Source organism: Erithacus rubecula, assembly GCF_903797595.1.
Source record: "Erithacus rubecula genome assembly, chromosome: 17".
In the NCBI taxonomy this organism is placed as follows: Eukaryota; Metazoa; Chordata; class Aves; order Passeriformes; family Muscicapidae; genus Erithacus; species Erithacus rubecula.
The window spans coordinates 34,743-51,948 of NC_136669.1; the positions used below are offsets into that span (position 1 = coordinate 34,743).

General features: G+C 41.1%; 2 protein-coding genes across 2 annotated transcripts; one reads left to right on the forward strand and one right to left on the reverse strand.

The window, feature by feature from the left end:
* Nucleotides 1-2,378: 2,378 nt before the first annotated feature.
* On the reverse strand, nt 2,379-11,654 carry GNPTG (N-acetylglucosamine-1-phosphate transferase subunit gamma). Its single transcript, XM_079320557.1, has 11 exons — nt 11,579-11,654; nt 11,444-11,498; nt 11,117-11,184; nt 8,933-8,987; nt 8,747-8,830; nt 7,655-7,748; nt 6,276-6,390; nt 5,662-5,744; nt 5,281-5,409; nt 4,156-4,237; nt 2,379-3,043 (listed from the first exon to the last, which is right to left on the reverse strand). Exons 1-11 carry the CDS (start codon nt 11,619-11,621, stop codon nt 2,919-2,921), a joined length of 933 nt encoding a protein of 310 aa, XP_079176683.1. The 5' UTR covers nt 11,622-11,654; the 3' UTR covers nt 2,379-2,918.
* TSR3 (TSR3 ribosome maturation factor) lies at nt 11,614-15,734 on the forward strand. Its single transcript, XM_079320558.1, has 6 exons — nt 11,614-11,778; nt 11,869-12,085; nt 12,894-13,087; nt 13,893-14,063; nt 15,429-15,492; nt 15,571-15,734. The coding sequence occupies exons 1-6, from the start codon at nt 11,685-11,687 to the stop codon at nt 15,701-15,703; spliced, it is 873 nt and encodes a 290-aa protein (XP_079176684.1). The 5' UTR covers nt 11,614-11,684; the 3' UTR covers nt 15,704-15,734.
* The last annotated feature ends 1,472 nt before the right edge of the window (nt 15,735-17,206 follow it).

A 17,206-nucleotide genomic window follows, 5' to 3' on the forward strand; every position in this document is an offset into this window, starting at 1 on the left:
TTTCGGTTTAAAATGGCGGTACCCGTGCCGCCACGTGCTTTTGGTCAAATATGGCGGCTCCAACGCGGCCACTTGGTGCAGGACAAGTATTACTGCGACTAAATAATCACGTGTTGCCGGAGATTATGGCGGCGGCCTTTCGGCCTTGTGATTGGGGACATTCCGTGCGGCGCCAATGAACGTGGTCGGGCCGACGGGGTGATGCGGGACGCTGGCCTCACCCGATGACATGGAGGGCAGGCCTCACCCGATGACATGGAGGGCAGGCCGACCCCGTGACGCGCGGGAACGGTGACGGTGCGGGGCGGTGACGGTGCCGGGCGGGCCGACCCTTTAACCCGGGGGGCGGGCAGTCGCTGTGAGGCGAGGGGCGGGGCCGTTGCTGTGGCGCGGGGGGGCGGGGCCGTTGCTGTGGCGCGAGGGGCGGGGCCGGTCCTGTGGCGCGAGGGGCGGGCAGTCGCTATGAGGCGAGGGGCGGGGCCGTTCCTGTGGCGGGGGGGGGGCCGTCTGTCGCCGTGTCGCCGTGACCCGATGCCGTAGGGCCGTGGGCGGAGCCCGGGCCGCTGAGGTGGGCTCCCCAGTGGGACCGGGGTTCCGTTCGGGTGCTGTCGGTGTCGGCCGGGGATCTCGTGCCGAGCGGTGCCGCCGCTCCCTCGGCGGGCGGAGCGCGGGGCTCGGGGACCGGGCGGCATCGGGACGCGCGCCGGGGCTGAGCACGGCGCTGCCGCTGCCGCTCCGGGGTCCCGCCGGGGCTCTGGACTCGCTCCCGCCGCGGCGCGGGGACCCGGGGCCGTGTGCCCGCCGTGCGCGGGAGGGCGGCGGCCGCGATTGCCCCGCGCTGAGCGGAACCGGCCGGGGCGCGGGGACCGCCCGTGCCGGCCCCGGCACCTGCAAACCCGCCGCTCCCGGCGCTGCCGGGGAATTTGGTTCCACCGTAGACAGAGAATTCTGCACACCTGTAAGTAATTTCTGATGTGATTGTGCCACTTTAACAGTATTTGAAATGCCTCTCCATGACCTGGCAGCAGCATTTTTGAACTAAAATGGAAATTCAGCCCTTCTGCCGGGGTCTCTGCACAGAATCATGGAATCCCAGAATGGTTTGGGTGGGAAGGCTCCTTAAAGCTCCTCCAGTTCCACTCCCTGCCGTGAGCAGGGACACCTTTCAGTAGCTCGGGGTGCTCCAAGCCCCAGTGTCCAACCTGGATTTGGACACTTCGGGAATACAGAAGCAGCCGCAGCCTCTCCTTGCTGGACAGCAGCATTGAAAGGCAGAGGGAAGGTTCAGCTGTGATGCTTGTGTTGCACATAACATTGTACTGTGTGACAAAGGTGCCTTTCATCTTTTTTTCTTTCTTTTATTTTTTTTTTTTTTTAATAAATTAAAACTTTGCCTTATATTCTTAGAGTGTTGCATTCTACCTCTGTTGTTTTTCCTGGCAGTCTGGATCCTCTGCTTAGATTTTTTTCTTCATTTATTAGATGCCCTGGATGTAGTGGATGTCCTGATTTAGGGCAGTGATGACTTTCATGAAGAAATCTTTAAATGAAGACATGATTATCCAAACATTTCCCTTCCCTGCTGTTGTCCCTGCTGCATTAGAAGCTACTGCTTCAGTCTAAAGATGGAACAGGTACAGATTTTTTGGTATTGTGTTCTTTCTACCAGTGGAGTGAAAGGGGCATAATTTTTACCCATTTTTAATAATTTTTTTACTGTTTTTTTCTTTGAGCAGTTTTATTGTCTTCCCAGCAAGCAGAAGGGGGTGCAGATCCATGGTGTTTCCTCCTCAAGAGAGGCACTGAAGCTCTGTAGGTGCTTCTGCCCTTTTCCCCTGATCCTAAAGAGACACTGTCCCTGCATGGACCGCCTGGCTTCTGTCACAGTGTTTTTAGGACAGTGTGGAGAATAGGAGAGGAAGGTGGGTTCCGTGGCTGTAGGCATAGAGAGTAAATTTTTTTAATTTAAATGTTTAAAAGTTTAATTTTTTTATATTTACTCCCAGGGATCCTGAAAGTTTCTACTGCTGCTTTTTTAAAGCTAAAAAGGAAAAGAAAGTTAGAAAGAAAGAAACAGAGAGAGAAAGGGAAAGAAAGAGAGAGACAGAAAGAGTTAGACAGAGAACAAGAAATAGGGGGAAATACAGTGAGAGGGAAGCAGAGTTAGAGGGAAACAGGAAGAGAGAAAGAAATAGAGAAACAGAGGTGGAGAGAAAGAAACAGAGAGACAGACATAAATAAAGTGAGAAACACAAACTCACAAATACAATGAAAGGTAAAGTGAGAAGCAAAGCAAGAAATACAGTGATTAAGGAAAGACTAAATTATACCAAAGACAGGAGCCAAGGGGGGAGTGGAGAAGGAGTGGGGTATGGTAATTAGGGGTGATTCAACTTTATTTAATAAATTTTTTAATTTGCACTTCATCAAAATGCAGCAACACAATGTATACAAAGGCAAGTACAGATGCAAATTCAATTACAAATACAATCCATGGACACACTGTTAAAGGTGAATTTACTTACAGAGTGATCCATGGAAATGCAGCAGCAAATGCAAATACAGAACAATACAGGGGAACACAAACCAAATATACATTAATGCAATATAATAGTTTTTCTGTTTCTGAAGTATTAATTACAGAAAACCCAAAACAAAAGCAGCACAAAGAAAGCATAAAGCTCATTCATCACACACGACCCTTTCAGCTTACATACAAACTCAGCATCGCTCTCATCTCGAGCACTCCGTTACGCTGCGGCCATCGGTGTTCCTCGGGAACCAACAAAGCCCAGAGACAAGGGTTTGTGCTTAAGGGCAGAAATTCAAAATGTCAAGAATACTCACAAAAGGGTAAATCATCTTTGTGGCATAATATTTATTCAGTTTAATTTACATTCTGTACCACCCAAGTTTCTTCATACAGTGTAATTCCAAATTCCTGTATCGCCATGCAGGGGCTCATCATCCTTTGACCCATTAAGAACTGATGCCACTGCAGTTGCCACTTGGTGACTTACATACTCAACACTGGTATTTCCAGCTGGAAAATTCAGTTATTCAATAAGACATCAGTTATTTTGGATTTTAAACACCAAAACATTTTTGTCACAGAATTCACTAAATAATTTCTAAGTAAGTAATCTAGAGTAAACTGAATTCTGCTTTTGATTTTACAGTGCTAATCTGCAATAATTAAAAGAGCTGCTGCAATAGTGAAAGAACTACCAAACAGGCAGAAATATTGTGCAAATTACATCATTAATAATTTAAACATTCATGTTCTACAAAATTTTTATATGAGTTTCTTCCTAGGAAGATTTCTCAAAGCAAAAAGAAAAAATTAAGTGTGTCACTAATTCTAAGCTGATTTAATTAGCTAAAAGGTCTTTGTTTTATTGAAGTGCCAATTCTGAACATACAATCTGTAAAAGAAAATATACATGTATTTAGGTATATATGTGTATTCCCGGACATTAAATTCTCCTTTTACAAGTAGTTTATGTAATAAAGTGCATGATGGTCTGGAAGGAGTGAGGGAAAACAAACAAACAGAGAACCAGACTACAAACCTCTCCAGAAAGATCAAAAAACAACTTGTCTGGAATTAATCCAGATAAGCTGTGCCCCTGTACAGCCAGCACCAGTCCTTCCTACTAAAAACTGCATGTGATACGGTACTCACGTAACAGAAATCAAAGAGAGGGAAGAAAGAAACTGGCAACTTCAAAAAGAAAAAAAGAAAAAAAAACAACCCAAAAAGATACAGACAAAACTTCAAGTGTTATGAAAGAAATCAGGCCTTGTGGTTAAAATACAGAAAGTGGAGTTACTTAAAAGACACATTTGTGCTATTAATGATGTAATAGTGATTTCCTTTTAAAATGGCACCTTAAGGACTGGAGACAAATTTCAATTACAACAGCAAACTTTTTCTGTAAAGCTAGAATTTCAAATCATCAACAGATTTTTTGAGGACAAAGTAAGTCCTTGTGCACAGGAATCAAAACCTAAGTACTTACTAAAATTTTGTCTACTGAATTTTACCTCCACATATGCCAGATTATATGACTGCTGCTGTAACTGAAAACAGCACTACGGTATTCACATTCTGAACAGACAACAATGGAAAAGAAGGATAGCAAAAAAACTCACCAGAATTTCCTCTGTATGCAATACCATGCTGACTTAATAAAACTCTAAGTTTTTTCATTTCTTCAGAAAGTTGCTTGTATTCCTAAGAAAGAAAATACATTAAAAATAGTTCTCCCACTTTTCAAATACGTACCTAAATAGGGAGCTTTTAAGAAAAAAAAACAAAAACCTCTGTGCACAGCTGTTACACCTTTTGGCTTTAAAGATCCTAAAATGCTTGTTCCAAAAACACAGAGTAAATTTTAGAGAAAGATATATGTCTGCGTTGCCAAAAGAGGAGGCAGCTTTATACAAGCCCAAGAATAAAAATTAGGAATGCTTTCTGTAACTATTTCAAATCTGTCCTGTAACCAGCATTCTATCATAGAACAAATCTTAAATTTACTTCAGGACTACCCTTACTTTATACTTTTAGCTGTTCCAGCTCCTGTAAGATCAAAATGGTGATCTTTATATTAAAGTATATTCAGCTTAACCATGGTTTTATTTGGTTAAACTGATTAATTACTACATCGTGTTTTGTCTTTCCTACATTTTTCAAATAAAAAGACAACAGCAACTGCTTCTCTGCATTATGAATTCCCTTTCATGTTCTTTTTCTGATGGTCAGGTTGTACTCTTTTAGGCTGAGCAATTCTATCGCAGAAGAACTGTTCATATACACAAGAGTATTTCAGAAATAAATACAGCCATTCTGCCTTTTGCTTGTGCAACAGCCAATGCATTCTTACACAAGTCTGGGTAATTATCCACAGAGAGAGGTGTCAACATTCTTGAGGTTCATTACACATGTATCTTCACTAGTAATTCCTTCCTGCCTCTGGACAGATTTTCCCCAGAAAGAGTACCTGCAAAGGTGTTCACAGCCCAAGAGCAGACACTAATTCCTTCACAACACACATCTTCTCACAGGCATTCATTTTTGCTGGTTTGTTTCTAACTTAGGGGCTATAATAAAGATACCAAATCATACAATATGTAAGCTGTTACATATTGAAACCAGAAAAGATAACCCCATTAAGAGATTCAGCTGAATACCGAGGGCATTCACATAATACACTCCCATTCATATTGTCATACAGTAAAAAGGTGGCAATTCCACATTGTAAATATCATGCTCTATACCTTACTGCACTTTTCCACTGTTTCAAATTCCAGAGTTATTTTCTTACTCTGTTTTTCAACTTCCTTTTCTTCCGTTGCTTTTAGAAGTCCTGCTTCCTCAAAAATCTCTTTCAGAATTTTTTTGTAACCCTAAAAAAGAAGTTTCCGATAGGTGATAGATCAATCTATTCAACTCGCATCTCTGCTTGGAATTTGCACTGGCCATTCCAAGTCCTCAAGCTTCATTACCAGTTCATACAGTAGTTACAGAACATGAAAATTACTATTTCCCAACTGCAGAATAAATGCATCTACTCCAAAAGAAGAACCTACAGAAGCTAGGCTTGGCTATTTGACAGTAGTTGTTTTTTTACCGAATAAAGTTGGAAAAAATTAATGAACCTGGTCAGTTATTAGGTCATCGTACAGAAGCTGCTCTGCTTCATCCCACTTCCTCTGCAGTGCTTCAGTCAGAGTTGGATAAACTGAAAAGTGGAAGTCAAATAATATAAAAACCAAGAGCACTGTCCTGCATTAGTTAATTCCTCCTCCAGTATCATGCAAGAACTCAATGTTTCTACACAGCACACACACAGTGTCTACTGCTTTCAAGAGCTGGGCTTACGCTTCAATTGCGCTTCATACGTTTAAAGTTTCCAGAGAATGACCAGAAATTTTTCTTATTTCCAGATACAAGGCCTCATATTCCTTTGCTCCAATGTAATTCTAATTGAGCATTTTATGTAATGTAAGTAAATGGGCAGATACTAGAGGGCTGATTCCTACGGTTCAAGAAAAGAAAAGAAAAAAAAAAAAAATCATTGCTAGGTCTACACTAGCAATGACAATTTATTTGAGAAAAACCTGTTACAATGACTGGGATTTAATCAACACTTCATATTATACGTAAACATTTAATACTAATTTCTCTTAAGGTATTAATTCAGCCTAAAAATGGGCTCTCTGAGGATAATGCAATATGCCATTGTTACACAACATATTTTTTTAAATCTTACCTAAAAGTGAGTGGGGGTGGCACACGAGAGGAGTCTCAAATGTCAGAGAGTAAACACAAGTACTTGGCTCAGACACGTAAGCCAATTTATTGCTCTTTCCACAAACAAGATGAACCTAAACATCAGTAAAAGCAAAGATGAGAAAAAAAGTCTACATGAAACAATACTATCACTGATGATCAATTTGGTGTGTTCCAGTGCCAGTAGATGCATTTCTGTACATAGTCATGTCAAAGCTTCCAGCACCTTTTTTTACTTTTTCCAACAGAAAAAGCAAGCACATCACCCATTTATTTTATCAAATGTGAAAATTGTTTTCTCTAATGGGAAAATATTCTCCCCACCAACCATTATTCCTTGAACTATTAAGCAGCACATTTCCAGCAAGAATGAGAGTAAAAAGGACAGTGAATAGAACACCCTTTAGAATCTCATCTAACATAAGCACAGTTTTCTTAAATTTTATTTCTGACCAATGTGCTATTTTAAGAGACATCTGCAGAGATTTGTTTTCATCTTTAGATTTGCAGCACAATATTTCCTGTCTTCAAAATGAAAAGCCAATGACATATTTCAATCACAATATCGAAGGATATAAAAGAATATGAATTCTTTCTGCAGCTTCTATGGGAAATAAAGATGTTAAGCAGGCACCTCCATTAGAGTGTAACATTTTCACCTTGGCCAGGATATGGCAGCTAATCACAAGAGATTCAACAAGGCCAAGTGCTGGGTACTGCACTCAGGCCATAACACCCCTGTGCACCGCTCCAGGCTCAGGCAGGAGCAGCTGCAAAGCTGCCTGGTGGAAAAAGGCCTGGGGATGCTGGTTGACAGGTGCTACCCATGAGGCTTGTGCTCCAGACCCTTCCACAGCTCCAGTGCCCTTCTCTAGACATGCTCCAACACCTTAAAGTCTTTTTTGAAGTGCCCATAGTACTTGTTCTTATACCATGCTTAGCTTCTCAGCATGCTATTGTTAACTGCCTAATTCTCTCCCCTCCTTTTTCCTGGATGTTTTTAATAGGCTGACATCTTGAATTCAACAAAGAGCCCTTATCTTTATTTTGCCTGACACAAATTACAAAGCACTATACTGTATTTCTACAGTAGTAATTATACCACTCTATCTATCAAGGAAAAAAAAAAAAAAAAAAAGTTGCAAGTAACCAATGAGAAAACATGAGTAAATGTCTTCAAAATTTTATCCTGATTCTAGCTTTCCGCCTCCATTCATTCACACAGTTCCTGCAGGAATCCATCTTTATGTTTTCTATCACAGCTTAGATGATGACTTCTTTAGGGTAGGAACGTTTCAGTTTGTAATCTCACAAGTGAGAGTCATGCTATCTGAATTAGCATAGTCTAAGTTATCATACCTTCGTCTGTCTGCTCTTAGTTTCACAGGAATCTCCTTCTCTCATCCACATTCCAACAAATGTGTTGTTGTCAATTTCCCATTCATGCCAGATTCTGAAAAAAGAGGGCACTATTTTGTTTAAGTTACTGGACAGAAAAAGACAAACCATCAGGAAGAAAACCAAGTATATCCTTATACCATATTCAATTTAAGTGTATACACTTCATTTTTTTTGTCTTAGTATTTACATTTCCTACAGCCAACACCCTGGAAGCAGTGTAGTTCGTTATCCAGGTTGCTATATAGAACACATCAACAGCACTTTTTGAGAGCAGAGTTTTGGATCAAATTTCAGTTTACAAACCATTTGCACTTAGAAATCTGTGTTAAGTTCCAAATTCCCCCAAAAATTCCATGAGGCTAAGTAACCAGTGCAACTCAGTTTGACTGCAAGATTTTTAGTGCTGGTGAGAGTACCTACAAAAACTATTCTACTTCTGCTAGTCCTAAAGCAAATGATACCCTCAGCAAGGTGATGTACCAGTTTCTTCACATACTGGCTTACCATTTCGCACACAGGAAAAAAAAATACATCTATATGCAAAATACCAAGAAAAGGAATGGTGTGGTTTACACTTTATTTCAGGTTTTGTGATTTGCTGGTATTATGATCCAGGGACTTCAAATACTTCGGGATACTTTTTTTTGGGTCTACATTGAGCATTTCATAACTTTTTATGTTTAACAACCATTATTTCATTTTGTAATTTCTGTATTTTAACTCAAACTGCAAACAGTTAATGGACATGAAATCTGTGTTAATATAAGCATTAGTTAGGCATTACTGAATTTCTCACACGAACATACCACACTTGCAGTTGGCACTGGTTATTAATCAGTCTCCAACTAAAATATGTTGTTAGTATTTATCAACAAAAAAATAAATCTGAATTTTTCAAGAAGGGGTATTTTTATGTCTAACACCTTGGGAACTACCATGACGTAAACTGACCAATGGAAGAATCCTAATTTTAAAACTGCCTCCTTTCTGGAATCTATGAAGCAGCCTGCTGACAATGTAGCTAAAACGCAAAAGGTCTAAATGCCTCACCCTAAAATCCCACTGTAGGCATTCCATCGAAAAGTCTGCTCATGCTGAGTGACATTATGGAAAGGACAAAACTCATACTTGTACCTTAAAAGGAGAGAAAAGAAAACAAGGAATGTTTCAGACTGGAATAAAAAACTAGTTAATTCCTAGTAAGTATATAAACAAAGATCCAAATACATTACTCACGTGGATTCCACAAAACTGAAACACTTGCCGGCAAGCCTAAAGAGATGTGCAGGGCCTAAAAACATCACAACATGACATAAAGGAATAATGTTTTGGTTAAATTTAAGCAAGCTACTGCGGTGACAAAAGTGCGAGAAGTATTCAACAAATTTAGTTTTCTGCTATACATAAGGAAATTTTTACCTTTCAAATGAATTACTTTGAGCTCTCGCTAGCACTATACTGGTTTGCGTCATGATCTTTAACATTCTTCTTTCTCACTACCCAGTGAAATAGATATGCCTCTTTCAACAACAAAAATGAGAAACCTGTGCAAAATAAACAATTGGAAGCTAGGTCCATAAAAGGAATCATCAGTGCAGCTCCTGCCAAAAAATAACACTGAAATCACTGAAACTCTTGCTTGGCAGCTCTCTGTCTCCGAATTCATTTGAACTCTGCAAGTTTGTACCAGTAAAGCCCGTTTGTTCAAAACGCTGACAATGCTGCACATTTAAGTTTCACTGAGATTCTCAAAGTGCATATTCCTTTTTGCTGTTTGCAAAAAGGTCTGATCCAGGTAGTATTCAACAAGATAAACCTTTTGCTGTCAGACGGGTCAGCAGTTGCAATTCTACTCTTGTAGTATTGACTACAAGACTTGCTGCCAAAGGAATCCAAGATGGCTAACTTGTCATTAAAAAGAGGATGAAAAGTTCTGAACTACATGCTAGAGGAGTACTTCAGTATCTCTTGTATAAGGAAATTTTCCTTAGAATTACTTAATATTTATGAGGAAAGAAGAAAAGAGATTACAAAGCATATAAAGTAAAACCCCATCCTGGATTCTAACTCCCCACTGTCAGGATTGCATGGGTACTTTTTCCAGGTATCTAGAAAAGCAATCCTACAAAGGTCAGACTACCAGAATCATGGCCTCCAGAGTTCTTTAAGCACTGGCATATAGGCAGGTTCTCTTTCCCAAGTGTTTTTCTGACTGCATATTTCTGTCTGTATTTCATTCTAAAGGTAGGCTTGGCCCAAGGGTTTGCTCCTCTACTACATGAAATCTGTGCCCCAGTGATTAGGATGCTCTCCCTGCAGATGAAAAAAAGCAAATGTGCATGTCCATAAGGAATGCATTAAACTCATGTATCCCTTTCCAGAGCAGATACTGTAGAACAGAAATTACCAGAATTATTATCCCAACTGTTTTGTAGAAGAAGTAGAACAAGTGTGGTTTTCATGATAAAGAAATAATGGTAAATAATAAAAGAAATAATGCTAAAGGCAGGGTTCCATGCCCTAGGTTCATGTTCTATATATACCGTCGCAATTTTTGGCTGCATGTAAGATCCCACGACAAATAAAGAAAAATTTCTGGTGTACTGTCCTATTTTCCTGCTACTTTTGGCATCTTCCCATTCAGCATTCTATTACTAATCCCATTTCTAACTATATCACAATTCACATGCAGTACATGCAGAATTATACACTCACAAGACAGAAAACATTAAGCATAATCACATTCAATCTCATCATACCATAAAGCCTTTCTTGAATCTGAACAAGGTTTAAGTCTGTGCTTAAGGTTAGCAGAAAGACAAGAGCTACTCTCTTTTGCTAAGTCTTTGCCTTCAGTGATTATGTGCTCTCATCTTATGGACATCCTAGAATTTGTTACATTCCTGTTTATTTTACTTGAGTGGTGTATTTATGTTGCAACACCTAGGCTGTGTATGAAACTGAGTCCCTCTGACTGGTTCCAGGACTACTCCTAGGACTTTTTTAAAACTATTTTTGGGTATTAAGTACTACCAGATGATGGGATGGCTTTTTATATGATAATCTCAGTGACATCAAAGATTGTGTCAACAAGAAAAGTGTTTACTGTGGTCAAAAGGATCTGTGACAGGCTAGAAAAACACAGAATAAATCATAGGATGGTCCTGTCACAAAAACAGTATTAACAGCACTGGGACCTGGAACCACCAATGAAGTTAATCTAGTTTTTAATCCTTCAGTAGCATAATGAAATACATTTGTCCGTGCTTGTTTTCCATGATGCTTATAAAATCACACGCGAAATTCGGGTTTGTGTGCATAAAGTCGAAATAGACTATTTGCATTGCAAACATCTGGTTGGTAAATGATAAAAGCTGTAAAAAAACCCCAAACAAAACAACAAAAAACGGTTACGTATACCTGATAGTGCAGACGGGGACATCTTTGGCTGCAGCCTATTTGTTTGAGGCAAGAACGGGTTATTCAACCTTTTAAGAGAAGAAAAGTTAAACGTTTAAGGCTGCGTTATGCATCTGGCCGTGCATACACCCTCCCCTACCTGCGTGGTTCAACACCGACGGCCGCTGCCCGCGGGCCAACCGCGGGCTCTGCGGCAGCGGCCCGGTGCGGCGCGGCGCCTCATCCCCGGAGGAAGAGACGGGCGGACCGGGCACCACGGCAGACAGGCCCGGACCCGCCGAGTGCGAGCGGATCGCGGGACGACACGGCGAGCAGGCGGGAACGTACCCGAACGTATTCGGCTCCTCCACGATCTTCATCTTCCCCGCCGAGGCGAAGAGACCTGCTAGGAGAGAACAGTTGGGCGCGGCGGACGGACCAAACCGCCAGCGCGCCCGCTCGCGCCGCGGCGCTCGCACCCACCGAGCGCGGCGCCCAGCGCCGCCAGCAGCAGCCCGGCCGCCATCGCCCTTTCTGCCGGAAGCGGAAGTGCTGGGCGCGCGAGGCGGGGTCTCCACCGAGCGCGGCCATGGGGCGCGGCCGGCGCGGGGGCCGGCGCGGAGCCCGGCGCGGGACTCGCAGCCTCGAGACTTTTGCGGCGGAAGCGGAGGTCGCGCTGAGAGGTGCGTAAGGCGCCGCGGGATGCGGCAGGCGGCTCCTGCCGAGCGGTGCCGCGTCGGCGCTGTGCACTGATGTACACCTGCTGTTTTCAGCTTGCCTGGAGGGCGAGAGGGCCGCGGATGGGGACGCTCGGGAGGCCAAGTTCCCCTGCCCCCTTGCCATGTGGGAGCTCGGACACTGCGATCCCAAGAAATGCACCGGGAGAAAACTAGCCCGGAAAGGGTTACTGCGAACCCTGCGCCTCCGGCAGAAATTCCCGGGCGTCGTCCTGAGTCCGCTGGCCACGGAGTACGTCTCTCCCGCCGACAGGTGCGGCCCCGGTGCCTGTAGGCAAAACCCGGGCGGCGAAGGAAGTGGGGGAGGCGCAGACTGTAAGGGACAGCGGTTCAAATACCGACCTGATGCTGTATTAGGGAGAGCACTTTAGCCACTGATTCATGGCTTAAACTCATACGGAATAAAATCGACCTTATTACGTTACACTGATGCATGAACATGCCGTTTTATCAAATCAGCTTGACAGTATCAGATGGGAAAAACATCAGTAGATCCCAATGAAAAATCAATGTGTATGTCTTGTAGGTTAATTTCTTCAAAGCACAGCCTTGTAGTTACTGTGTCTTTTATCATGCCGTACTTATTTAAGTTCTTCAGTTAGACAACACAATGTGTTAGCCGGAAAGCTTTTTGCAGAAAATGAGAATTTTCTTCAAATGGGCCTGCAGAGTTCTTATAAAGATACCCTTACTCAGAGAAAAGAATTGTCTCTAGAAGCAGAGAGCAGAAAAACTAAACTGGAACTTTGGTGCCGTTTCAGGTGTGGACATTACTATTAACCACACTTCTCTGCCACACTTTTAAGCCTAGAATTATTCACATTTCATTTTGAAACACATGGATAAACCTTTTTTTGCCATTTGCATGTTCGGAGGAAAACCATGCTACTGTTTTTTCTCATTGCATCTCTTCTATAGGTTACTGGAAAACATGGGTTTTCATTCACAAAAGCAGGGGTCGTATGCAAGTTTGTTGCCAATATAAAGAGGCAATTGGAATTCTCACTTCATCAGGAAAAGGGCGACAATTTTTAAAATACAGTGCTGTTTCTTTTTTTCAGGATTGTCATTGCTCAGAGTGGAATTGCAGTCATAGATTGCTCATGGGCCAAATTAGAAGAAACTCCCTTTAAGAGAATAAAGGGAAGTCGTCTGCGGTTACTGCCTTACTTGGTGGCTGCAAATCCTGTAAACTATGGTCGGCCGTGCAAGCTGTCCTGCGTGGAAGCCTTTGCTGCAGCGTTTTGCATTGTTGGTAGGCTCAAGTTGTTGAGTTGGTAGGCTCATACTTTGTGAAGTATGTTGCTAGCAATTCCTACATCCTTAATAAATCAGAAGTGATGGTCTGCGACAAAATAAGCTGTAATGCTGTCACACAGGTCATCACTTTTGACTTTTGGATCAGATTGTCTAGCTTTCTTCTCAGTGCAGAAGTGCACCTTTGTTAGCAGGGGCACTGAGGTGTCTCTGGAATATTCATGTCGGCTACTAAACAGGACACAAACTGATAATCCTCATTTTGTCTGGATGGTGCATAACGCTAGAAAAACTGTTTAAAAAAATGAGAGAAGACAGAACACAGACTCTTGGGCACCTTTGCCTTAATGAGATATAGCAGCTGGCTGTTAAGAGGGCAAGGTCTGGGAAAGAACAAAAAAATTGCCCCCTCTTGTGATGTTTTGCAGACTCATCACAGAACTTTAATAAGAGAAATGTTCTACCGTACTGCAGACAAATCTTATCTTCTGAAAATACTGTATGTACAATTGGTCTTGTACTGAAGGGCTGTGGGACCTAGAGCTTGAATTATTCATTACCCCTACAAAATATATTTATGTAACACTCACCAAAAGGCTGTGGATTCAGTTCCATGTTTCAAGTTAAACTGAAATTTGAAAATATATGTAGTCTTTCTACAAGTTTTAATTCCCAAACACTGAAAGAAACACTGGCAAGCATCTTTCTATTGTATTGACATGTATGCACATACTGAACTAAAAACATGCAAGCCAAGTGAAATCTCACACTAATGAAAAGTGGTAATTTATTTTCTGTTTTAGGATTCCCAGATCTAGCCACCGTTCTTCTAAGGAAATTTAAATGGGGTAAGGCATTTATTGACCTGAACAAAAATCTCTTGGAAAAATACGCAGCCTGTCATTGCCAGAACGACATGCTAAGCATTGAGAAGGACTTTTTAGCCTGTGTTCAAGAAAAAAAAGATGAAGTAGGTAAGAGAAAAACACAGGAACACTACACCTGCCCTTTTTCTTACTAGTTTCTTCAAAGTCTTTTCCTTACATCTCATGAAAATACTAGCAAGGTGAAAGATAAGTGCTTTGCTGATATATGTCGTTCTGTCTTCATACTGTGCTAAGTGTGCCCATTTTTTTAAAACTAAAATAGGTGAAAATTACTAAAGCAATTTCATGCAGAGAATAGTGTGCTCAGAGCTGAAGTGTGAAGCTGTTGCCCTTATTCAGCTAACCAAATTGGAAAACTTAAGAGAAAAAAGAAAATACGATGCTTGTTTTAAATACAGATGTCAAAAGCGGAGTAGGAGTAAAAAGACTAGTAATTGAGAAGGAAGTGTCAGAGACATACAGGCATACGAGTTAGTTACACAGTAACTGTAGGCATCCAATTTAATATAGACCACACGTTAGTTACACATATACCTAAGAAGTACCTTTAACAGACATATTTATATAGTCCTCAATCGAGATGTTTAAAATCAGACCTATAATGAAAATTGTAACAAGTAGTTTATTCCCAAACTCTTCCAGTAATTTATTGGAATCCCAGTATTTCAGGCTGTATTCACAGGTGAGTGCTTGGTCTCATGCAAGACAGCACAAAGAAAGGCAAATTATCAAGAACATATGAAATTATCCTAATTAACATTTTCCTTTCACGGTGATTAAGCCCTGTAAAAAAAGGCCAGAGGCTCATACTGTAAGTTGCTCTAAACTTGGACCTCTTTGCCATGATACTGAATTAAACCACCATCTTGGTGGAAGCCTAACTAGTTAGATTAAACTGAAGACAGCTCTTAAGGGGCAACATGGCTATGCCACGTAAACCACACTTCCACCTACAATCCTATGTATTTTCTGGTTGAACTGCAGAACCAAGGCTGTCACACCTTGTTTGACTTTCTGAGAGAACAGTTTTGCCCAGCTACTTCAGCCAAAGTTGAGCTCAGCCCCACCCTTACTCAGCAAGAGCTAAACCTGGACAGCTGAAATTTACTTCTCAGGGGACATCAGCTAACTAGAGAGTCCTTTTAGAACTTAATCTATGTTTTCTTAGCCTAAGCCTTAGAAACCTACTTCTACAATCTCAGTACCTCTGAAGAGTTACTGAACCCCTTGAAGGGGGTAAGGGGAAAGAGTGAAAAGCCTAGACTGGGCAGGCAGGACTTAGGTTATTTTTCTCATATCTGGTTTCTCATCAAACAACTATGGTAATCTTACAAGAGATATAAACTAGAGTTTCTGTGCCTTCCCCTCCTTGGCATTCATCTATGAAAATGAAGGCAGACCATTAAGCAAATGCTTTTTTTCATCTTCTGCAGTTTTTCCTTCTTTTTCCAGATCCATTTGATGTTGACTTAGAAAAAGAATTTTCTAATCCCAACAGACCCATCAATTCCTCAGGGTAATGAAATTTAATGTAAGTACTGGTTTTACCTACTGTAAGTTATTTCACTTTTATAATCTTGAAAAATGTTTCCAGTCTAGCACAAAGGAAGGAAGACTCTGAGGAAGACAGCATGAGCAGTCCAGATGATGCCACTGAAAGCAGTGAAAGCACTGATGAGAGCAGTCCAGAAGAAATAAAAAACCCCAATAATCCCAAAGAGTCATAACATCTTGTATAAAGAAATTTTCTTGTGAATACTTGAGTGTGTTTTATTGACCTTGTAACTTGATGCTTAATAAACCTTAGTTTCTGTGCAAGTTTGTAGGTCTTTTTATGCATGAGGGGCTCTAGGTATTTAGTTTTTAGGTAAGTATGAAATGTTGAATTATTGTGTAAGGAGATCGAAGTTTAGTTTTAAGTTTAAAAATAACCCTGTATTCTAATCAACATATCTGGAAAGAATAATCCCCTATGAACCACTTAACTAATAGTATATCAGGTAAATCTGGTGCGTATTTCAACAGGAAAACATGACTAAGCTATTGCCCTGTTCATGGTACCTACCACACAGGGAGTCTCTGAAGTCTTTGCAGGCTTGAACCTGCCATATGTATTTCAACAACTACATCTATTTAGAATAAACTGAGCTAAGCTTGAAAGGAAAAAATGCTTGGCAGTGTTTTAACATCTCAGTATGTCTTTTCGGGAGCTTTAATTGCTCATTTTATTTACTCTGCTACAATGCCAAGCAACAACACAATATTTTGGCACTTCATATTCAGAACTGTACTGTGAAATTTCAGATCACAGGTTCATCAGTGCTATCTCTGTATTTTCATCAAAGTGGCAGCATGGCAAGTCAGAAATACACAGTGCCTGCCTCTTGAAGCTTTGTGACAGATTCGTACCAGCACTAGTATCTTAGGTCACTTTTCCCTATGCCTGCCAGTTTGTAAAGTGAAAATGAGCTGTTAGCAGTTGTTTTCTATATATTTAAATAGAATACTCTCCAGAGTTCCAAGCACCCAACTCAAACCTAAACTTTAGCAATCTTTTAGTAGAACTGGAGATACGAAGGACTCACCTTCACAGATCAAAGTTCTTCACATCACAGGATTTTTTTCCTCTTGTCCCTCTACTACTAGAGGGATTAAATATTAGCACTACTGGAGCTAGAGCTGCAAGTACCAGCAGCAGTTTGAATGGTACAAATACTCAATTTCCTCTTTTAAAAAAAAGAAGCACAAGTAAATCAATTCTACAAGGAGACTTTTCCTTTGATTCAGTTTTTTTCAATAACTTCCCCACCCATATGAAATCTTTCCCAAATGAGCTGTTTTAGCAAGGATTTCTTAGATAGTGACAAGAAAGCAATTCAACTTAATTTTTAAAGGACTGAGAACGTGACCATGTCAGCTACTCTAATTTCGGGGAATACTTTTATATTATAAAGCTATAGCAATCAAATGCAGAGAAGCAAAACAGATCTGGGAACAGAGCTGTGCAACTTAGATTAATTTACATGTTGGGCAGTAGCCATTTTTTAATAAAAGCACTGAAGAAGCTCAGCTCAGATGGAACAAAACATTTCACTTTTTGCTTTGCAGAATGATTTTGGACTTTAAAAATACAATTTAAAAAAGCAGTGAAAGTTTAATAGAAGGCATATCAGCTTCACATACATGAAAATAAATTATGCATTTTAACAGATTTCCTTCACAGAAGGAAA

Coding starts and splice junctions, on each gene's coding strand:
- GNPTG (XM_079320557.1), bottom strand. CDS start 11,621: ATGGCGGCCGGGCTGCTGCTGGCGGCGCTGGGCGCCGCGCTCG. Junction 8,988..11,116: donor GTCCCCGTCTGCACTATCAG/GTATACGTAACC, acceptor TGATGTTTTTAG/GCCCTGCACATCTCTTTAGG. Junction 5,745..6,275: donor CCACCCCCACTCACTTTTAG/GTAAGATTTAAA, acceptor TCCACTTTTCAG/TTTATCCAACTCTGACTGAA.
- TSR3 (XM_079320558.1), top strand. CDS start 11,685: ATGGGGCGCGGCCGGCGCGGGGGCCGGCGCGGAGCCCGGCGCGGGACT. Junction 11,779..11,868: donor AGCGGAGGTCGCGCTGAGAG/GTGCGTAAGGCG, acceptor TGCTGTTTTCAG/CTTGCCTGGAGGGCGAGAGG. Junction 15,493..15,570: donor AGACCCATCAATTCCTCAGG/GTAATGAAATTT, acceptor AAATGTTTCCAG/TCTAGCACAAAGGAAGGAAG.